At 55.2% G+C, this 17,992-nt stretch overlaps 2 protein-coding genes across 2 annotated transcripts; one reads left to right on the top strand and one right to left on the bottom strand.

Moving 5' to 3' along the window:
* Positions 1-621: 621 nt before the first annotated feature.
* Positions 622-14,170, top strand: VOLCADRAFT_120419 (uncharacterized protein; the record flags this gene model as incomplete). Its single annotated transcript, XM_002947147.1, has 31 exons — positions 622-676; positions 814-922; positions 1,138-1,243; positions 1,385-1,411; positions 1,453-1,584; positions 1,878-2,252; positions 2,286-2,390; positions 2,544-3,221; positions 3,368-3,539; positions 3,776-3,858; positions 3,948-4,168; positions 4,404-4,572; positions 4,837-4,943; positions 5,092-5,302; positions 6,092-6,613; positions 6,769-6,891; positions 7,092-7,263; positions 7,397-7,585; positions 7,851-8,101; positions 8,349-8,533; positions 8,761-8,860; positions 9,020-9,120; positions 9,447-9,567; positions 9,729-9,806; positions 10,116-10,277; positions 10,514-10,603; positions 10,738-10,830; positions 11,091-11,250; positions 11,529-11,763; positions 11,950-12,160; positions 12,618-14,170. The coding sequence occupies 31 exons, from the start codon at positions 622-624 to the stop codon at positions 12,810-12,812; spliced, it is 5,538 nt and encodes a 1,845-aa protein (XP_002947193.1). The 3' UTR covers positions 12,813-14,170.
* Positions 14,171-14,775: 605 nt separating this feature from the next.
* Positions 14,776-16,269, bottom strand: VOLCADRAFT_56845 (uncharacterized protein; the record flags this gene model as incomplete). The annotated part of the gene is made up of 2 exons (XM_002947010.1): positions 14,776-15,022; positions 15,392-16,269. 2 exons carry the CDS (start codon positions 16,267-16,269, stop codon positions 14,776-14,778), a joined length of 1,125 nt encoding a protein of 374 aa, XP_002947056.1.
* Between the last annotated feature and the right edge of the window lie 1,723 nt (positions 16,270-17,992).

The following is a 17,992-nucleotide window of genomic DNA, read 5'->3' as shown; positions in this document are numbered from 1 at the left end:
GTTAAGGTGGACATTCCCGTGCTCACAGACAAGGACGTAAATGACTTGCAAAACTTTGCCGCCAAGCACAAGATGGACTTTGTGGCAGCGTCCTTTGTGCAGAGCGCAGCAGACGTGCGGTACATTCGCCGTACTTTGGACGCGGCGGTCGGTGGCCAACAGGTCAGGATCATTTCAAAGATTGAAAATTTGGAAGGGCTAAACAACTATGACGAGATCTTGCGGGAGAGCGACGGCATTATGGTGGCGCGCGGCGATCTGGGCATGGAGATTCCTTCCGAAAAAGTAAGCGTGTGACTAAGCAGGCGGTTGTACTCAACCACCGAAATGGCTGGGTCTCAAGAGTCGCCGTACGGCAAAGATGACACAACCACTTGTGCGCGCCTACAAAATGAATGGAGGCCCATGTGGGGTTGCTATGGATAGATATAGCATAGGGCCGTGTTGCTTGGCGTATGAATGCGGGCCTTTGCTCTCCCGGCATGCTCCCGCTTGCTACATCAGGTGCCCGTCGCACAAAAGATGATGATAACTAAGGCCAACATCGCCGGCAAGTTCGTCATCTGCGCGACCCAAATGCTGGAGTCGATGGTCAGCAATCCCCGCCCCACGCGCGCCGAAATGACTGATGTTGCCAACGCTGTGTACGATGGTGTGGATTGCGTCATGCTTTCGGGTGAGCTTGGATGGTGGCCTCATTATATATGCTTCAGCCCTGGCCGCCTGATGCCCTGAGTATGATATTAATCGACATTGTGGTCCACATTGCATTCTATGCAAATGACTTGTCTCGCACCCTTTTACTCTCCGCAGGCGAGAGCGCCAACGGCGACTTTCCAGATACGGCGGTGCGGACCATGGCTGCCATCGTTGCAAATGCGGAGGTCGGCGTGGACTACTATTCGCAATACAGCTTTATCCGGTACGGAACCTGCGGAGCGCAGGTCAGCAGCCCTTCATTTGCTGTATGAGGCATATTGCATCCGCAGCGCATGCTGCTTGTCGTGTTGTGCCCAGAAATGCGCCATGTCCCTTGTGCTCCGCGTATAAGGATGGCCAGGGCAAATACCCGTGGTTTCCATCCGATCCGGAAGGCTTGGTATCTATACCAATGCTGAGTTTACTTCACCACTTCAGGTATTGGGCAACTAAGGGCAACGAACTGGCGATGGAGCCCGCAGAGTGCATGCTATCTTCAGCCGCATCCATGGCGGTTGGTTTTACCGAGGACACGACGCCGGAGGTGCGTTGATTGTGTTGGCGATTCCCACGCGTTGCGTAACGTTGCCAAGCGTTCAGTCCTTCGAATGTGGCCCCGCTGCTTTGCCATGTTTTGCACAATACCTACCTGCATGTACCTTAAGCGCTTTGTGCCGGTCCACAGCCGTCTGCGATATCATTGACGATCTTGGTGAGAGACACCGTCTGGTCCTGTGAATTTTCCATGCGTAGGCCTTCAGGCGTGTCGCACGAAGTACTGCCGTCACGCTTGTTGTGGTGCTGACCGAGAATGGTCGTGCTGCCAACCTGATATCAAAGTATCGCCCGCCATGCCTCGTGGTGGTGGCCAGCACCAACGCACAGGTGAGTGAGTGTCATAAGTCCAGACCGACGAGCCGGACAGGGGTCTATTGTGGGTTTTGTGCGGCGAAGACCTTCACGCCCGCTGGGTCGTCTTGCCATATGGAAATGAGAAGCATTTTGCCGCGGCGCCTGCCATCTTAAATGGATAGCGCAATTTCATTGAGGAGCACTCCCAGGTCGAACGGTGTGTACGATGCAGACATAAATTCGCAACCCATGCGTTCAATTCATTGGTTGACTGACTACGTTGGCTGGGGAGTTAACCAGATATCTCCTGCCCCTAACCGCGACAGGTTCTTCGGCAAGCTAGCGTCAGCTTCGGCCAGGTGCCACTACTACTGGAGAGCCTGGAGATTGAGTCAGAGGAGCTAGCGGAGAAGGCGTTGGAGAAGGTCCGCAGCCTGGGCCTTCTGCCGCCCTTTGCGCACGACTGCCGAATGATTGTTGCGCGCGGCCGCCACACTGGCAGCGCTGACTCGGACCCCATTGTCACGGTCGTCAAGCCAGGTGGCTCTGGCCTTAAACGGAGAAACTGGAGTACAGGCAACACGCTATACACGCCATCGGGTGTGCCCATCCAGCGGCCTGGCGTGCGGAGCCTCCGCAGCACGCGAACCAATCTGCCGCTCATTACCGCGCCAGTAAAGCATGGCCGCTCCACCAAGCTGGTGTGCACCATGGGCCCGGCGTGCTGGTCAGAGGAGACCATGGGCAAGCTGCTGGACGCGGGCATGGACATTATTCGGCTCAACTTTAGCCATGGGGACCACAAGGGTCACTACGAGGTGCTGGAGAGGTTCCGGAAGGTGAGCACATCTGGAGTGGGCATGGTGGTTTAACGGGCTGCTGCGGGACGCGGCCACACAGGAAAGGGGGCGGCCATGCAGTGACACATGAAGTTCCCTTTGCGCCTCTCAACTACCATCGCAACGCACCTGCTGTACTCTTGGTGTCCCTAGGTCTGCAAGCAGAAGCAGGAAGAGCTCCAAGCGCAAGGCGTCAAGGTGGTACCGCATTGGGCCTGCCTGCTGGACACCAAGGGCCCTGAGATTCGCACTGCCATGCTGCGGGGAGCCAAGGATATTGAGCTCGTTGCTGGACAGAGCATCCTCATCGAGGCAGTCGGAGCGGCGTACACCACCTGGGAGGGCTACAAGGACGAGGAAACCGGTGAGACCCGCATCGGTCTGTCGTATGACAAGCTTTGCAGCAGCGTGCAGCAGGGCAACAAGATCCTGCTGGCGGACGGCAGCATCTCGATCCTCGTAGAGGAAATCCTCAGCACGAAACTCCTCCGAGGTACCGTGCTGAACACCAAGAAATTGGGTCAACGCAAGAACTGTAACCTGCCGGGTGTGAAGGTGGAGATTCCGGTGCTGACGGAGAAGGACATTGATGACCTGCAGAACTTCGCCGCGAAGTATGATATGGACTACGTAGCCGCGTCTTTTGTGCAGAGTGCGGCTGACGTCCAGTTCATTCGTAGCGTTCTCGACGATGTGGGGGGCAACCGCGTCAAGATCATCTCTAAGATCGAGAACGCTGAGGGCCTGGTGAACTACGACGAAATTTTAAAGGAGAGCGATGGCATTATGGTGGCGCGCGGCGACCTGGGCATGGAAATTGCGGCAGAGAAGGTTCGTGCAGCGTTGACCCTTTACAAGATATCGGACAGGGATGTGATTGATTAAATGTAGACTGTCAACTCATGAGCGGGCATATGAATCACCAATGGCAACCGCAAGGATCCTGTCATTTGACTTTCAGTATCTGTGGACAACAGGTGCCCCTGGCGCAAAAGATGATGATCACCAAAGCCAACATCGCGGGCAAGTTCATCATCACCGCCACCCAGATGCTTGAGTCCATGATCACCAATCCCAGGCCGACTCGCGCCGAGATGACAGATGTGGCCAATGCAGTGCTTGACGGTACCGACTGCGTCATGCTGTCGGGTAAGTCCCATGAAGTTTTACAACGAAGAAGTCTTGAGTTAGCTACACGGCGTCAAGTGCTTGGATAGCCATGCCAGACTGCAACGGCAGCATCTGACGTGTCCGGACGCATTTGGGGCATTTTCCCGTCGTCTGCAGTGTATGCGCTGAGGCACGCCATGGTGTTGCAACGGGCCGCATCCCGCGCTGTAGTGGGACTGCATGTGCATTAAGACCTTGTGCTTACGTTTCCGCAGGCGAGACTGCCAACGGCTCCTTCCCAGAGGCGGCAGTGGCCACCATGGCCGCCATCTGTGTCAATGCAGAGCATATGGTGGAGGTGGGTGGGCCGCTTGGGTGAAAATTGCCTTGGCCTCACAGGCTATCTCATCATCACGGACCTGCCGGTTACTGCCTGAATGCCCGCAGACTACAAAGCGGTTTAATTTTCTCCGCAATCATACGCCAAAACCGATGACGGGCGCTGAGGCCGTGTGCAGCGGCGCCGCCATGACAGCCATTGACATTGACGCGAAGCTTATGGTTTGCATCACCACATCGGGGCGTGCGCCGGCGCTAGTGTCCAAGTATCGCCCGCAGGTTCCCGTTATGGTTGTCACGCCGGACGTGCAGCTAGTGCGGCACTGCAGGTGGGCAAGGACAAATACATGGTTTGGGCTGTGGCTAGGGCCGTTTCGTTCGTGCCTGACCCTTAGCTGGAGTACGTTGCTGCTGCTCTGCCGGAGGGTTATGGTTGCCATACCGCACTTATGACTGCACAAGCGTCACTTATCTTGCGTCGCTCGAGGGTTTTATTTGGGAGCATCCGAATGCTTGTAGCTGTTATGTGTGTGGCTCCATCGCGAACACCGGTTGCTGGCACAGGTCCATATTCGGGCAAATGGGAGTCCTTGCCAAGGACGTCGAGAACGTGAGCATCAGCGAGCTCGTGGAAACGGCGGTTTCAGCAGCGCGCGCTCTGGGCCTGGCGGATGTCGGGGAGGGCGATCAATTGGTGGTGCTGCAAAGGCGCAAAGCCAGCTCAGCGACGCAGGTATGCCGCCGTTGTGCGGTCTAGTTACTGGGAATTTGTGGAGCCTGGTTCCGCCTTTGAATAACGGAGCCATGAGATCTGACCGATTGGTTCGTGGCGTAGTAAGCGCCTAAAATTGCATCTTATTCTTCATAGTGTGTGGGCGTTTAGCAACCCTCAGCCTTCGTAGCACAGACATGTCAAGCCATCCTTGGATTTACCAAGGCCATATGCTTATTGTGACATGAGTTAATAGTGTGACGCAACCGGCCGTATCCTGGACAGATCTACGATGATCAACGCCTGGTGGCCCGTGTATTGGTGTACGGGAAGCCGACGACCGCTGAGTACAGCCACACTTGCTACCCTGGGGACACAATTGTCTTCCACAGGTACGTGATGGGTTGGCTTTATTTAACAATGCTCTGCAGCTGCCGTAGCGCGTTGCGATGCTTGTAGTGCTTCGGGACAAATTAAGGGATGTAGCGAGGAGGTTTCCTGGGTTGTGTGCCAACATCTGTTCACACAACGCCTACGCAGGTCTACCAAGGTTGGGCTTGACACAATTCTAGAGCAGGAGAAATGGAAGTTTATTGTACGCAAGACCAAAATCATTTGCACGGCGGGCCCAGCGTGCTGGTCGGAGGAGGGGCTTGCCAAGCTGCTAGATGCGGGATGCAACGTACTGCGTCTCAACTTCAGCCATGGCGACCACGAGGGCCATCTGGCGGTGCTGCAGCGCTTCCGCAAGGTGGGTTTTAGGAGGTAGTGCCAGCTAATACATTTCATGTACAGCACATGCAGTGCCAATTGATTTGCGGACCCTTCTGTGTGTGTATGTTGAACGTAAAGTTGCGTTCATCTTGTGTAATGGGCCCATGCGAGCCAGGGTTGCAAGGGGATACCTAGGGTGTCATACCCAAAAAGTGTCATCCCCTTTGGTAAACCTTTCGGTTCCCAAACTTGATGAGCCCTTCCCCAAAGGGGACAGGGGGCCAACGGAAGGGGAGTCTGCTCCTTTTAGGGGAACAAAACGGGTGGTATCTCTGGACACGGACAGGCTGATGGAAGAGTCAATAGAAAAATGCACAAAATCACGGAAGGAAAAAGGAGGAATAACTGGAAATACAATGACGAAGTTAGGTTCACACCGTCGCGACATGATCTGTTTGCGAATTCAGACTATCCGAAAGACTTGCCCTACTTAGTTGGCAGTAGTATGAGGTCATAGCCTATTTTGCTTGAAATCCGATAGGCACTCTGTTATATACGTTGGACATCACGTATAGCGTGGTTTTCGTTCTGGACAGCTTGTTTTTCGCACAGAATTTGCTTGTCCTCTCCTCACATGTACCTGTACGCTTTTAGCAGCCACCAACACAAACAAAATGCGTCAGGAACCTGAGCATCTCGGCATTGGCAGACAATCCTAACGCCGGCTGCGGGGGTTACAATTGGCGTTCTCTTGTGCCAATACTGCACGGGCTTTAAGGCCGCTGCGTTTACGGTCTGCTGACGGCCGACACCGCTTGTTATGCAGGTGTGCGCTGAGAAGGAACTTCACGCAGCCTGCTTGTTGGATACCAAGGGTCCCGAAATACGCACCGCTATGCTGCGAGGCGGCAAGGACATTGAGCTGGTGGTCGACCAGAAAGTGACCATTCACGCAGTGGGAGACGAGTACACCACCTGGGAGGGCTACAAGGATGAGGAAACGGGCGAGACACACATTGGACTCTCGTATGCCAAGCTTTGCAGCAGCGTGAAGCCCGGCAATCGCATCCTGCTAGCGGACGGCAGCATCTCAATTCGCGTGGAGGAGATCGTGGATGACAACAAGCTAATTGGCACCGTATTGAACACCAAGAAGCTGGGTCAGAGGAAGAATTGCAACCTGCCAGGTGTCAAAGTCGACATTCCGGTTTTAACCGAGAAGGACAAGAATGACCTGCAGAACTTCTGCGTCAAGCATAACATGGACTTCGTGGCGGCCTCCTTTGTGCAGAGCCAGCAGGACGTGCTCTTCATCCGCAGTGTCCTGGACGACGCAGGCGGCACGAATGTAAGTTTGAATAGTTGTCACAAGGGCAGGCCTTAATCCGTTCAGCCTGGCTCATAAGGATGAGCGATCGACTGGCGGTGCCTGTATGTCATGCGTTATAAACTCGTATTTTTTAGGCAGCGTCCCTCCTGCTGGTTTTATAATGGATGCGGCAGGTTAAAATCATTTCCAAGATCGAGAATGCGGAGGGTTTGCGGAACTTCGACGAGATTCTGGAGGTTACGGACGGCGTCATGGTTGCACGCGGCGACCTGGGCATGGAGATTCCTGTGGAGAAGGTGAGCTTAGCCTTCCTCATTCGACCTGGCGGGTTTCGGGAGGGGTTGCCATTAAACCATTATTTCCAGTCGGTCATGATTTAGTTGTTGATGCGTGGTAGGAAACGTAGTCGCCTACATGTCCATGCCATAACTCTGCGGAGATGGAGTACTGTTCCACTCAATTCTTCTATTGTCGTATCATTCGCCAACTGCCGCAGGTGCCTTTGGCACAGAAGATGTTGATTACGAAAGCTAGCATCGCCGGCAAGTTCGTGATCTGCGCGACCCAGATGATGGAGTCCATGATTACGAACCCAGTTCCAACACGCGCTGAGATGACTGATGTGGCAAACGCCGTATGGGACGGAGTGGACGCGGTAATGCTCTCGGGTAGGTTATCGGATGTGCCGTAATGCCAGGATGGGAGCTAACGAAGTAATTGGGGCATCTTCCAAACGCAAATCTATTTGGTATGGGTTGGTGGGACTTCACCACCGCCGTAACCGATAAATTTGCCTTACAGGCGAAAGCGCGAATGGCGCGTACCCTGCGCAAGCCGTCGAGACCATGGCCCGCATCGCGCGTTCTGCGGAGATTGGTGTCAACTTCTACCAGTCTTTCGACTACATCCGGAAATTTACGCCCAAGCCTGTGGGGCCGATCGAAGCCATCTGCTCGACACTTGCCAAGAATGCCGTTGACATTCGGCCCGGTGAGACCAAGCCAGACTCATGATGCAGGCGTGAAAGCCAGAAAGTGTGGCGTGTCATCCAATAGTGATCAGACAAGCTGTTTGCATGTCCTGTCTGCCTGTGCCGTCTGGCCAAGTCCGCAATTTTTTCCCACAATTCCACAATCTTTCTGACACTGGCGACTGTATGTTTCCTGCTTAGTTCACATTCTCACATCCACTAATGCTGTGTCTATAGTGCTGAACGGCTCATGTTGCCATGCTGAAACCCTAACCAACCCGCCAGGCATGATCGTCGTATTCTCGGAGGGTGGCAAGGTGGCTCGCTTACTGGCCAAATATCGGCCCTTCGCGCCTGTGCTGGTGGTCACAAGCAACGCGTCGTTGGCACGATACTGCGCCGCGTTGTTTGGCTGCTATCCCAAGCTGCTGCGGATGCCCATCCGGGATGTCACAGGCATGCAGACAGCGTTGGTGGAGGCCATGGCTTATGGCGTGGAGCGTGGCCTGTGCGTCGCGGGCAAAGAGGCAAGTGGGGTCCGCGCTAGACGATTGCCTGATGAGGGTAGCCTGGAGCCTCCATTGCCGCAGTCCTTACCATGCGGCCACTGACTGAGGAACCAGCATTCCGTTATTTTAATAAACGTGAGGCAGTTCGCGGTGATTAAGGCAAACAACATCGTGGTTGGCCATGATTTGCACGTGTCTTGGACGGTATGAAAGCAATCTGTATGCCTAGATTGAGTCGCTGCTCGCCTGAGGTTGTGCCCTGACACCCCGATAGGTGCTCGTGCTGATCAGCAACATGGTAGCGCGCGGGGGAAGCCTGGACTCAATGGACACGCTGCCAGAGCGTGAGAGCTTTGTCACTATCGCACCGGGTGCCCTGAACATGGACGCGCTGGGCTCGTTGGCGTATAGCAGCTCCGCCTTGGACCCCAAGTTCGTGGCCAAAACCATCTCTTTGCGGTGCGTGCAAATGTCCTCAAGCAATGCGCCTCTGGGTGCGCCGGGGCTGCCCGGGTTTTGAAATCACGCAGGGGGTCGGGGTCACACGTTAGGGCAGTGTGGAATTAGCTACGCCGTTTGCCACCTACAGGCCCTTAGATACTACGCACCAGATAACAATTGAGTACTGACACAGTTGGGAAGTTTTTCTCAGTGCGATTGCTTTGCTATTTCTGGCCACCACCCAGGTCTACGACCATTGACCTGCCCATGCTGGTCAGCAGTGACAGCCCGGTCCGTAAGACAAAGCTGGGCTTCACCGTGGGTCCCGCCTGCAGCGACCACGAGGTACGGCTAAGGAGAAACGGTGTCTACGTCAATGCGTCAGGTGCACTGATACGAAGGCATCTGAGGTTGACAAGTGTCTGATGGTCGCTTGCCTTGCGCCCCTGAAGGAGGCGGCTAGGGTCCATAACGTAATCTGCTACGTCGGGTTTCATGCTGCAGGTCCTGAGGCAGCTTGTGACCAGTGGCGCTAACATCGCGCGGTTTAACGTCGCGCATGGCACTATGCAATGGCAACAGGAGATGTACGTGAAATTGCGGAGGTGCGTTTATTGCCATTCATGCATCGGCATGAGGTTTGCAGCAATTAAGAAGTGGCGTTTGCCTTATGTAGGGCAACCGTTTTGTTGGGCGAGATGTACCATTTATGTCAAAGAACTTGCGTGCCTGCTGCTTAGAACCCATGCGCGTATTGGACTGCGTTGACATGGCTTGGACATATGTGCTTCCTTGTCTTAGTCGTCTTGACTGTGGCAAGAGCTCCGAACTGCTTGGTTCGTTACCCATGCCTTAGCTAGTTGACATATGTCGACATTTCCCTTATTAATGCGCTAGCCGCGCCATGCCCTGTCCTACCCAACCATTGCAGTATCTGTGCCGAGGAAAAACGAACAGTGGCTGTGATGCTGGACCTGGAGGGTAGCGTCATGCGCACAAGCTATTTAATCGACCGGGAGACGCGGAAGCCCATCGATAAGATTGAGCTCCAGGTGATTGCAGCTGGCCGTGGGCCATGGCTGCATTTCACCCGTCGTTTGCCGGAATGGCGGCACATAGTAACCGCATTTTCCTCGGCAGCGAGCAAGCCTTGCATCCAGTTGTAAGCTGTGCGGAGTTGATGAGTTAAACCGTGTGACCACGTAATGTGCAGGTGGGGGACAAGGTTGAGATGTACGGCACAGATGATACATCACCGTCACACTTCGTGGGGTACAAGGCTGGTGACAAGGTGGGTTTGGTACGCCAACGCCAATGCAGGACACGATTTAACCATGCATCTTCGTTTTACCCGGACGTGGCTTAGTCATGGCGTAGACTTGCAGTGCTCAAGGCATGGCATTAGCCCAGATGAAAGTAATGCTCCGGTGAAAGCAAAGGAGTAATCATCATTTGTCTGAGATGACCATAATCGCTTCGCGCGCGATTACGGATGATGGTACGTACGGCATAGCACTTCCTTCAGATGCCTGCCACATCATTTTGGTCCCTGAGATGGATGAAATCTTGATGGAACTCGACAATACCCGTGAACTTGCAGGTGCGGATTGGCGTATCGCTTGCGGATCTGCCAGACTGCGTCAAGGTGGGAGGGCTAATTCGTATCCAGGACGGCCTCATCAACATTGAAGTGACGTCCGTGCGGCCCGGTGGCCCTGTCAATGGCGTTGTCCTCAACCACGCCTTCCTGTATCCCCGGAAGGTAGGCATGTGGGCGCGTCTGGGACACGTTTGGGTCTCGCAACACGCTACTTCAGGTACCGGCAGGGGTGATCTCCGTTGATTTTGGGTTTTGTAAGTCATAGGTGCTCGCATCTCGAGCGCTGAAGGAGCTGCGATGGACTCACTGGACTCGCTGCCCAAACTTGCAGTGGAGTATGCTCCTCTTATTTTTCTCATCTCTGCCCTGATCCAAACCCTTGACTCTGCTGCCCTCAGCCAGTGCACTTGGTGGGGGTCACCATCCATGCAGCGGTGCCTGTCGCTGGAGACGTGGAGGCCATCTCAGAATTCGCCCTCACAAACCAGGTGAGTGCACTGGAGAGCGTTCCGGGAAGCGTCCGTCCGGCTTGCCGGTGAAGGCATGCTGTCTGTGTTTCTAGGATCATAAAAATTCCATCCTGCTATGTGAAGGCACGTACACCCATTCCTTGCGTCTGCAGGTCGAATTTATCGCAATTGGAGCTAGTGGCCGGAATGACCTGGCAGCTGTTCGCGGCTTCCTTGACGACAATGGAGGCGAGACAATTAAGCTGGTGAGTAGCCGCGAGTGTTGGATGGAAATTTGTAGGTAGTGGCAAAAGTGACCGAGGGGCCAGTCATCATGTGTATTGCATGCGTCTGAGTGCTGTTATGGTGTTGTATACACCTTTGATGTGTTTGTTTGCTATTGCTTGAGTATCTAAGCAATTGGTGTCTTGACATCGTCTTGGGCTGGTACAACGGCGATAGCGGCGTGGAAGCAGCATGATTCATCAGTTGATGCCTATACTTCGCGCGCGTGAACCTTTTTCAGATCGCCAAGATTGAGAGCGAAGACTCGCTTCGTAATCTGGACGAGATCTTGGAGGCTGCAGACGCAGTGATGCTGGCCCGCGGCAAGCTGGGAATGGTGGTGACACCAGAGAAGGTGGCGCTTGCCCAGAGCGTCGTTGTAACAAAAGCAAACGTTGCGGGTGCGTGCGGGCGCGTGCTGAAGGGGCTTGGAACGTGTCAGGAGCAGAGTTGGAAGGATGCATACGGTTCCGTCTTTTTAACCACAACTGCTGGCGTATCGTTTACTTGTCAAAAACGACGGAATTGATTCAAAGGGTGAACGCGCCTACACAGCAGCTCGTAACATGTGCTGTCCCATCCTGTGGGAGCTCTGCGGCGTGTTGTGGCGATGGCTGCCAATCTAAGTGCACAAACCATGCTGATCACTGTTACCAATGTCGCGCACCTTCTGCTGCAGGCAAGCCGGTTATCATCTCCCGCCAGATGCTGGAGTCCATGGTGGGCAACCCCAGGCCGACCCGCGCCGAGATGACGGATGTGGCCAATGCCGTGCTCGATGGCGCCTCCTGCCTTATGCTGTGCTCCGAAACTGCCATTGGCGCCTTTCCGGCAGATTCCCTCCGCACGGCCGCCAACATTGTGCGCAACGCGGAGCACGCCACCAGCTACGCATCCATGCACTCGTTCATCAGGTGCGCGGCGCTGACCACGTTGTGAAGCTGCTGTGGGACACGGTTGTTATCCATGACTTACGGTCAGCATACGTACCAGGATAGGATTGAGAGATGCGCTCAAGCCGGTACGTGTACGCCCAGCCGGTTGGAATCAGGACATGGATAAATACTTGGCATTCCTTTATGGTGGTTCCCTAAACACAGGGACTTCTCTGCCAAGCCATTCAATACGGTGGAGGCGGCCGCGGTGGCGCTGGCCAAGGCCTGCATGGACGCCAAACTGGGACTGTGCGTGGTGGTGTCGGACAACGGCGAGGCCGCTAACATCGTGACAAAATACCGGCCGCCCGTACCTCTGGTGGTAGTGTCAAGCCATCAGTCCGTCGTGTCGCAGCGGGAGGTCTACTTTGGACAGGTTGGTTCACTTGCGTACCAACAACGTCACGCGCTGCCGCCTTACAATGAACCATACCAATCTTTGCGATGAGACTAATGGTTGATGAGTAAACTGCATACGCCCAGCCAAGAGTCTTCCTGTTATCGTTCCAACCAAAGGCCGTCATCTTCAGGGGCTAATGTCCTACAACACGACAGTGCCCTTTGATTGAAGCAGTCGTAATCGTCCGTCTTCCTGAAGTCACGCGTATTGCTTGTAGGGACCGACATTGAGCTGACATCGCATAAGGCTAGTGCTGGAATGATGACCGTTGTTAGGTCCCCTTTTGTAGTGGGTTCATGTAGGCTTGGGGTTACGTAGCACCCGTGGGACGCAACTCGCAGCGACGCTGGTTGCGATCCTGTGGCATCTGCTGGTGTGCGCTGATGGCAGCACGGCGCCTTCTGTTGTGGTTGTGCCGTTTCCTGACCTGCAGGTTGGCTACCTAGTACCCGAGACAGTAGTACATGGAGACATCGCCGAAGTGCGTGGCTTAGTGGCCGGCGTGGCTGCATTTACACAGTCCAAGGGTTTGTGTGGCGACGGCACTACCCTGCGAGTAGCCGTCATGACCGGTAGCGCCAACATGGATGTGGTGTACAACGCCATCGTGCAAATTCTGGAAGTGTAGGCGGAGAGTCCGGTCAATCATATTGCAGAAATCAGTAAAAATAAGCCTTCTCCTGTGGGTTCCATGTCGTGGGGCACGATGTTGCCAGGTAATCATTCTGTCGGTTCTCGGTTATCCGTCTCTGACATGTGACCATCCTGGTCGTACTGGTTACATTATCCTGGGACAGTTAGCGGGATCCGCGTGCGTAGTAACGGTGGGCCAAATAAGGGGCCGCCTCTTCTTCGGAAGCAATGGAGATGGCTCGTCCATACGTTCTAAATTGCGCACATTCGTATAAATCAATTACTCGGTTGGGGCTGTGGTTGGCCCGCGTGACGGCAGGCAGGTGGGGCACCTGCCTCTCGCTTTAGTATGGATTCCTTGCAAGTGCCCCCAAGCGTACAGCGAACTCCGTTATGTGGCCTCCCGTTGTGACATAAGGTGTATCTGGGCATGGAGCGGCGCGAGCCCGCCCATGCCCACGGGGCTGTGATATGCCCGGTGTGGTCATGCCTGATGTCGTGATCTGTGGGTTAAGCACTTCCCGCCATAACTGGCCGCCGAACTGCAATGGGTTAGAAAACACGCAGCATTGGTCTATGGTCGCAATTTATTAGGCACGCGCCATGTCAAGAACCTCATGCCTTCGGACCTGTGTCTCGTTATTCTTTTGCGCTTCAGTGTGAGCAGTGAGGATTTGTGGCACTCTGTCCCAGTGCGGTATAGCGTCATGTACATGTGCATCACTTAGCGTAATGAACGGTTATAACTTTGCGGTAGTGATGGCTGGCGGAGTGACGATTATGTCATTTTGGACGTGCTGACAACCGGAGATTGACGGACATAATTAAAATCGGAAGCGTATGCGTGCACGGATTGGTAGAGGGGGCTAGTAAGGTGCCGCTCCCCCAGCAGGATAATCATGGTAGTTAGTTGGCCCAACAGGGCCTGTCTGCGCAAGGATGGCTGAAGTGTAGAGTGGGCAGGTGTTATTGGAGTTACGAGCCCAGAAGATTGCGCCTTTTCATATCGAATCTGTTTTATGGTGATGTGCGGCACAGCTGTCGAGGACTGTCGTCGCGCCTAGCATTGTCCGCCAGTCCTGGACGTTTATCCTGGCGTACTGCTCTGGTTAAGAATGATTACCGCCCTTGGGATTCTTTCGTAGTTTGGCAGGCAGCGTCTTTCATGACCGGCCGCTACAGCGGTGTAGGGCTTCTTGGCGTCGACGTGGAGATCAATTGTTTCGGATGTAGCATTGCCGTTGCGTTTCGAGACGCAACTGGCATAAGATTATCGTGTGCACTGCGATGTAAGCCCTGCGTGTCCTTTCGTGCGTACTATTACAGTGTAACCAAGAGCTCATCAGCTACCTGTTGCTGTGCTTCGCAAGGCGCTTGCTATCGGGCTAATGCATCATGCATTGTGGTGGGAGCGAAGAACAAAATATCACATTAAACGCAGGGCTCAGCGGCTACTGCCAGTCATATTAAGAAATGGCTTGAATCCTGGGGGCCAGGGCCCCCCTCTACACCCTACTTTCCCCCCTCTCGGGGGGGGAGAGTACCTATACCTGCTATGGTACCTCTATGGCTGTGGGTACGTCTACTTACACCACGTAAATGACGTGCACACACCATACAGCGCATTCGCGCAGATTACTCGCATTCCATGCGTCCTACCCAGTGCTCAATTCACTGCCAGGATATTCCCTTCCGCTACCGTTCGCGCATCTCCCCGCCCCCACTTTCCCCCCGATGTTGTCCCCCACCCCCCACCCCTCAGGTCTCGGCCTTTCGGTCGCATTGGCCCTCGTAACGCCTCCGTGGCGCAGCTGCTGCCCTCCGAGGCATCATGCGATAAGTGTCAGACCGGAGCTGATCACCTCATGAAGTAAATCCGAACGACACGCCACCCGCACGCCCGCGTTGCAGAAGGCTGCAACGGAACATCTGTTTTGAGTCGGAATTGCGATTGCCAGTCATACCGCCACCACACGACTCGCCGCTTTCCGCAGCCTGTTCATCACTGCCACCCCGGCGCCCGTATCACGCACACCCTCTACCACAATTACCGCTACACCCACTTCGTCCATGTGACGCAGTGCGGCGTAGAGCTCGCTCGCCACCGCTGCCGGCCGGGACACGTGGCCCAGCACGTACTCGTAGGGAGGCAATCGCTGCGGCCACAGGTCGCCTTGTCGTGCCTCCTCTAACTTATCCTGCTGCCTGGACACACCAGGCTGTAGCCCAGGTGCCTGCTGCTCACTGCGCGAATCAAGGGCCGACCCACCGTTAGCACAGGTGCTTGGGCTGGGGCACGACAGCAGCGATGACGACTCGGAGCTATGGCGATGTGGCATCGGGCCGGTGCGCAGCCCTAGAAGGCTCGTGCGCAGCACTCCCACCTGCACCACGGGCCTAACAACGGTGGGCATTTCATGAGAGTTAGGATCTCCCTGGCCCTGAGGTTGCTGCTGCTCCATCGTCCTCGCCTGTGTCCCCGTGCCATCACATTCGTTGCGACTGGCAGCAACGCCGGCATCCCTCCGCTGTGCATGGAGCTCCTCCAGCAACAACTCCGTACCTATCCGCAACCGCGCAGCCAGTGCCTCATCGCTCACGCTAGCCGCGGGTGCGTCCCCTGGATCCAGCAGCAATACTGGCGCGTTGGGGCTGTAGTGCCGGTACTTCATACCTGGCGTCGAGGGCGCCGCCTCCAGCTGCGGATCCACAAAATCGCGGCGGTAGAGTTGCAGCCCCTCCAGACCGGGGTAGCCAGCCAGCTGCTCGTGTGTGATGCCGCCCGGCCGGAGGATGGCAGGCGGGTTCCGCAGCCCGTCCAAGACAGTGCTCTCCACGCCGTAAGTGCAGGCTCCACCGTCCAAGATGAGCGGCACGCGGCCGCCCAGGTCATCCAGTACGTGGCGAGCTAACGTGGGGGACGGCCGGCCCGAGGAGTTGGCGGAGGGAGCGGCAAGCGGGAAACCACAGGCGGCGATGAGCGCCAGCGCCACTGGGTGTGCGGGCATGCGGACAGCCATGGTGGACTGGCCGCACGTCACTACGTCGGGCACGAGGTGGCTTCGGGGGAGGAGGATGGTTAATGGGCCTGGCCACAGGTCGCGAACAATAGCCTCGTAGACGGACGGGAGGGCCCAGCCAGGGGGGTAGAGCGACGCGAGCATGTCCAGGGAAGACACGTGGACGATGAGCGGGTTATCGGCAGGGCGGTTCTTTGCGGTATAGACCCGACCGACTGCACAGGCGGAAAGAGCATTCGCGGCTAGGCCATAGACTGTCTCCGTTGGAATTGCCACGACCTCGCCCGCGGCCAGCGCCTCTGCGGCGCGCGCTATGCAAGGGTGGCAGGGTGGCTGGCCATTTGGAAACGTGGTATCGCAACTGAGTTCAGCGGGTACCAGAGAGAGGACCTCCGTCTGCAAATCCCCAGGTATCGGCGTCGCCGCAGTCATTGCCGTAGCCTTACGCCGACTGCTGACCTCTACCGCCGCCGTTAACCTCCCAAGCTTTACGTAGGATGGTAATCGGCAAGGATACGGATTATTTTGGATAGTCCAATTGAATTTGTAGCTGGCCCGCGCCGTGCTGATCGACTTCCGGTTGCGTTCCGGGTTCAAAGCGTGCATATACCTTTCTTCGCATGCCTTGCAGGCCATAGAAAGTTAATATACGCTGCGTCAAGCAACCATCGTGTGAATGGTTTTGTCCTAGATGGATGAGCTTGTCAGTATTATCGAATTATTATGAGCTAGGATATTATTCTACTAATCCTTATCCATGCATGCATTTCAATACTTTTAACCGTATTGAAGAAGGGTTTCAAAACCATTTGATATGCCAACTGCTATCGTCTTCGCGAATGTAGTTAGCGTTAAGATGCCAACACAAAATCTTTGGCAGTAAGCGATGCCGCAATTGGTCTGGGACTCAGGATTACGCAACCTAATACCGCTTGCCAACGACGGCAACGATTGACAGTTGCCTTGCGTCGCACAGCATTAACCGACTTCCGTGGTCTGAGGTGCCCCAATCCCCATTTCCGCAGATCCCCACCACTGACGACGTTGGTAGCTTATTCATCACGCTCATCACTTGCCACAATCGCTAACCTTTCCCGAGGAGAATGGTGGATCAGGTAAGAAGGCTTCCTAAGCAACTGAGGTGCTCACGCTTTCCCTTCTTACAGAGAATCCGAAAGGACTTCAGCAGGGAGAAGCCAACTCAATTTACGATTGGGCTGCTGCAGCACCGTGTGCACAACCCCACAAGTCGAAGTATTGACACTCTTGAGTTCACTGTTTTTTGCGTCTCCCCAAACCCTCATGCAACCAGCAGTCCGGCACGAGTCAAACGCATAATGCCTCGCACGGCAGACGCACCGAATAGCAAAGCTGCGCGATGTGCGCTATGAATCCCAGTAACACAGTTATTCATTCGATGACGTGACGAACTATTCTCAGCAACAGCAACAGCGCGTCGCAATCCCATAGTATACCAATTGAGTTCCAAATTTCCATGATGCGCGAAAGTAGCGCTTACGACGTGCACGCGAACCCTAGCCACGCAGACTTGAGCTCCTAAACCATCTTCCAGTATCATTAGGTGTCTACAGCGCGACCGGTTGTCCATTTCGCTTGGGGGGTACACCGAGTCTACACACCATGCAGGCAGCTCACAGACAAGGTGGCGCGAGTCCACAGGATGCACAGGACTCCCAACCGCCCACAGCCCTACACACGTGCACATGCGTAAATTAGTCTCGTCGCATTGGGGAGACGCGCAACAGCACGAAAGCACATTTTATTGTATTGCCATTGAAGAAGGAAACACCCCCACGAGCTCGCACTCGTCCGCACCCCATTCCGGGGCAAGCGCCGAAAGAGACCCTCGACAACCCCCGTGGCTGATGCTGCCCCTGCTCCTGCTGGAGCGTCCTCTCCGCTCTCACACTTCCCTCCGATACACTCGGTGCCTCGCGCGCGCACCTGACCCCCTCACTGCCCCCCTCTGCCTCTCTCTTCGTTATTTTGCACATTCATGCGTTCAACTGACTGACCGCATTCATGTTCTCACAAGCTGCCGTACTCGTGTAAAGCAGTCGACTCATTTGTTCCGTACATAACAATGTAATAAAGTCTGCTGCGATATTATGGATGCACACCTTTCCCCCCCCCT

This window comes from Volvox carteri, assembly GCF_000143455.1.
Source record: "Volvox carteri f. nagariensis unplaced genomic scaffold VOLCAscaffold_5, whole genome shotgun sequence".
Classification (NCBI taxonomy): Eukaryota; Viridiplantae; Chlorophyta; class Chlorophyceae; order Chlamydomonadales; family Volvocaceae; genus Volvox; species Volvox carteri.
This window is presented reverse-complemented; position numbering and strand designations above follow the sequence as displayed.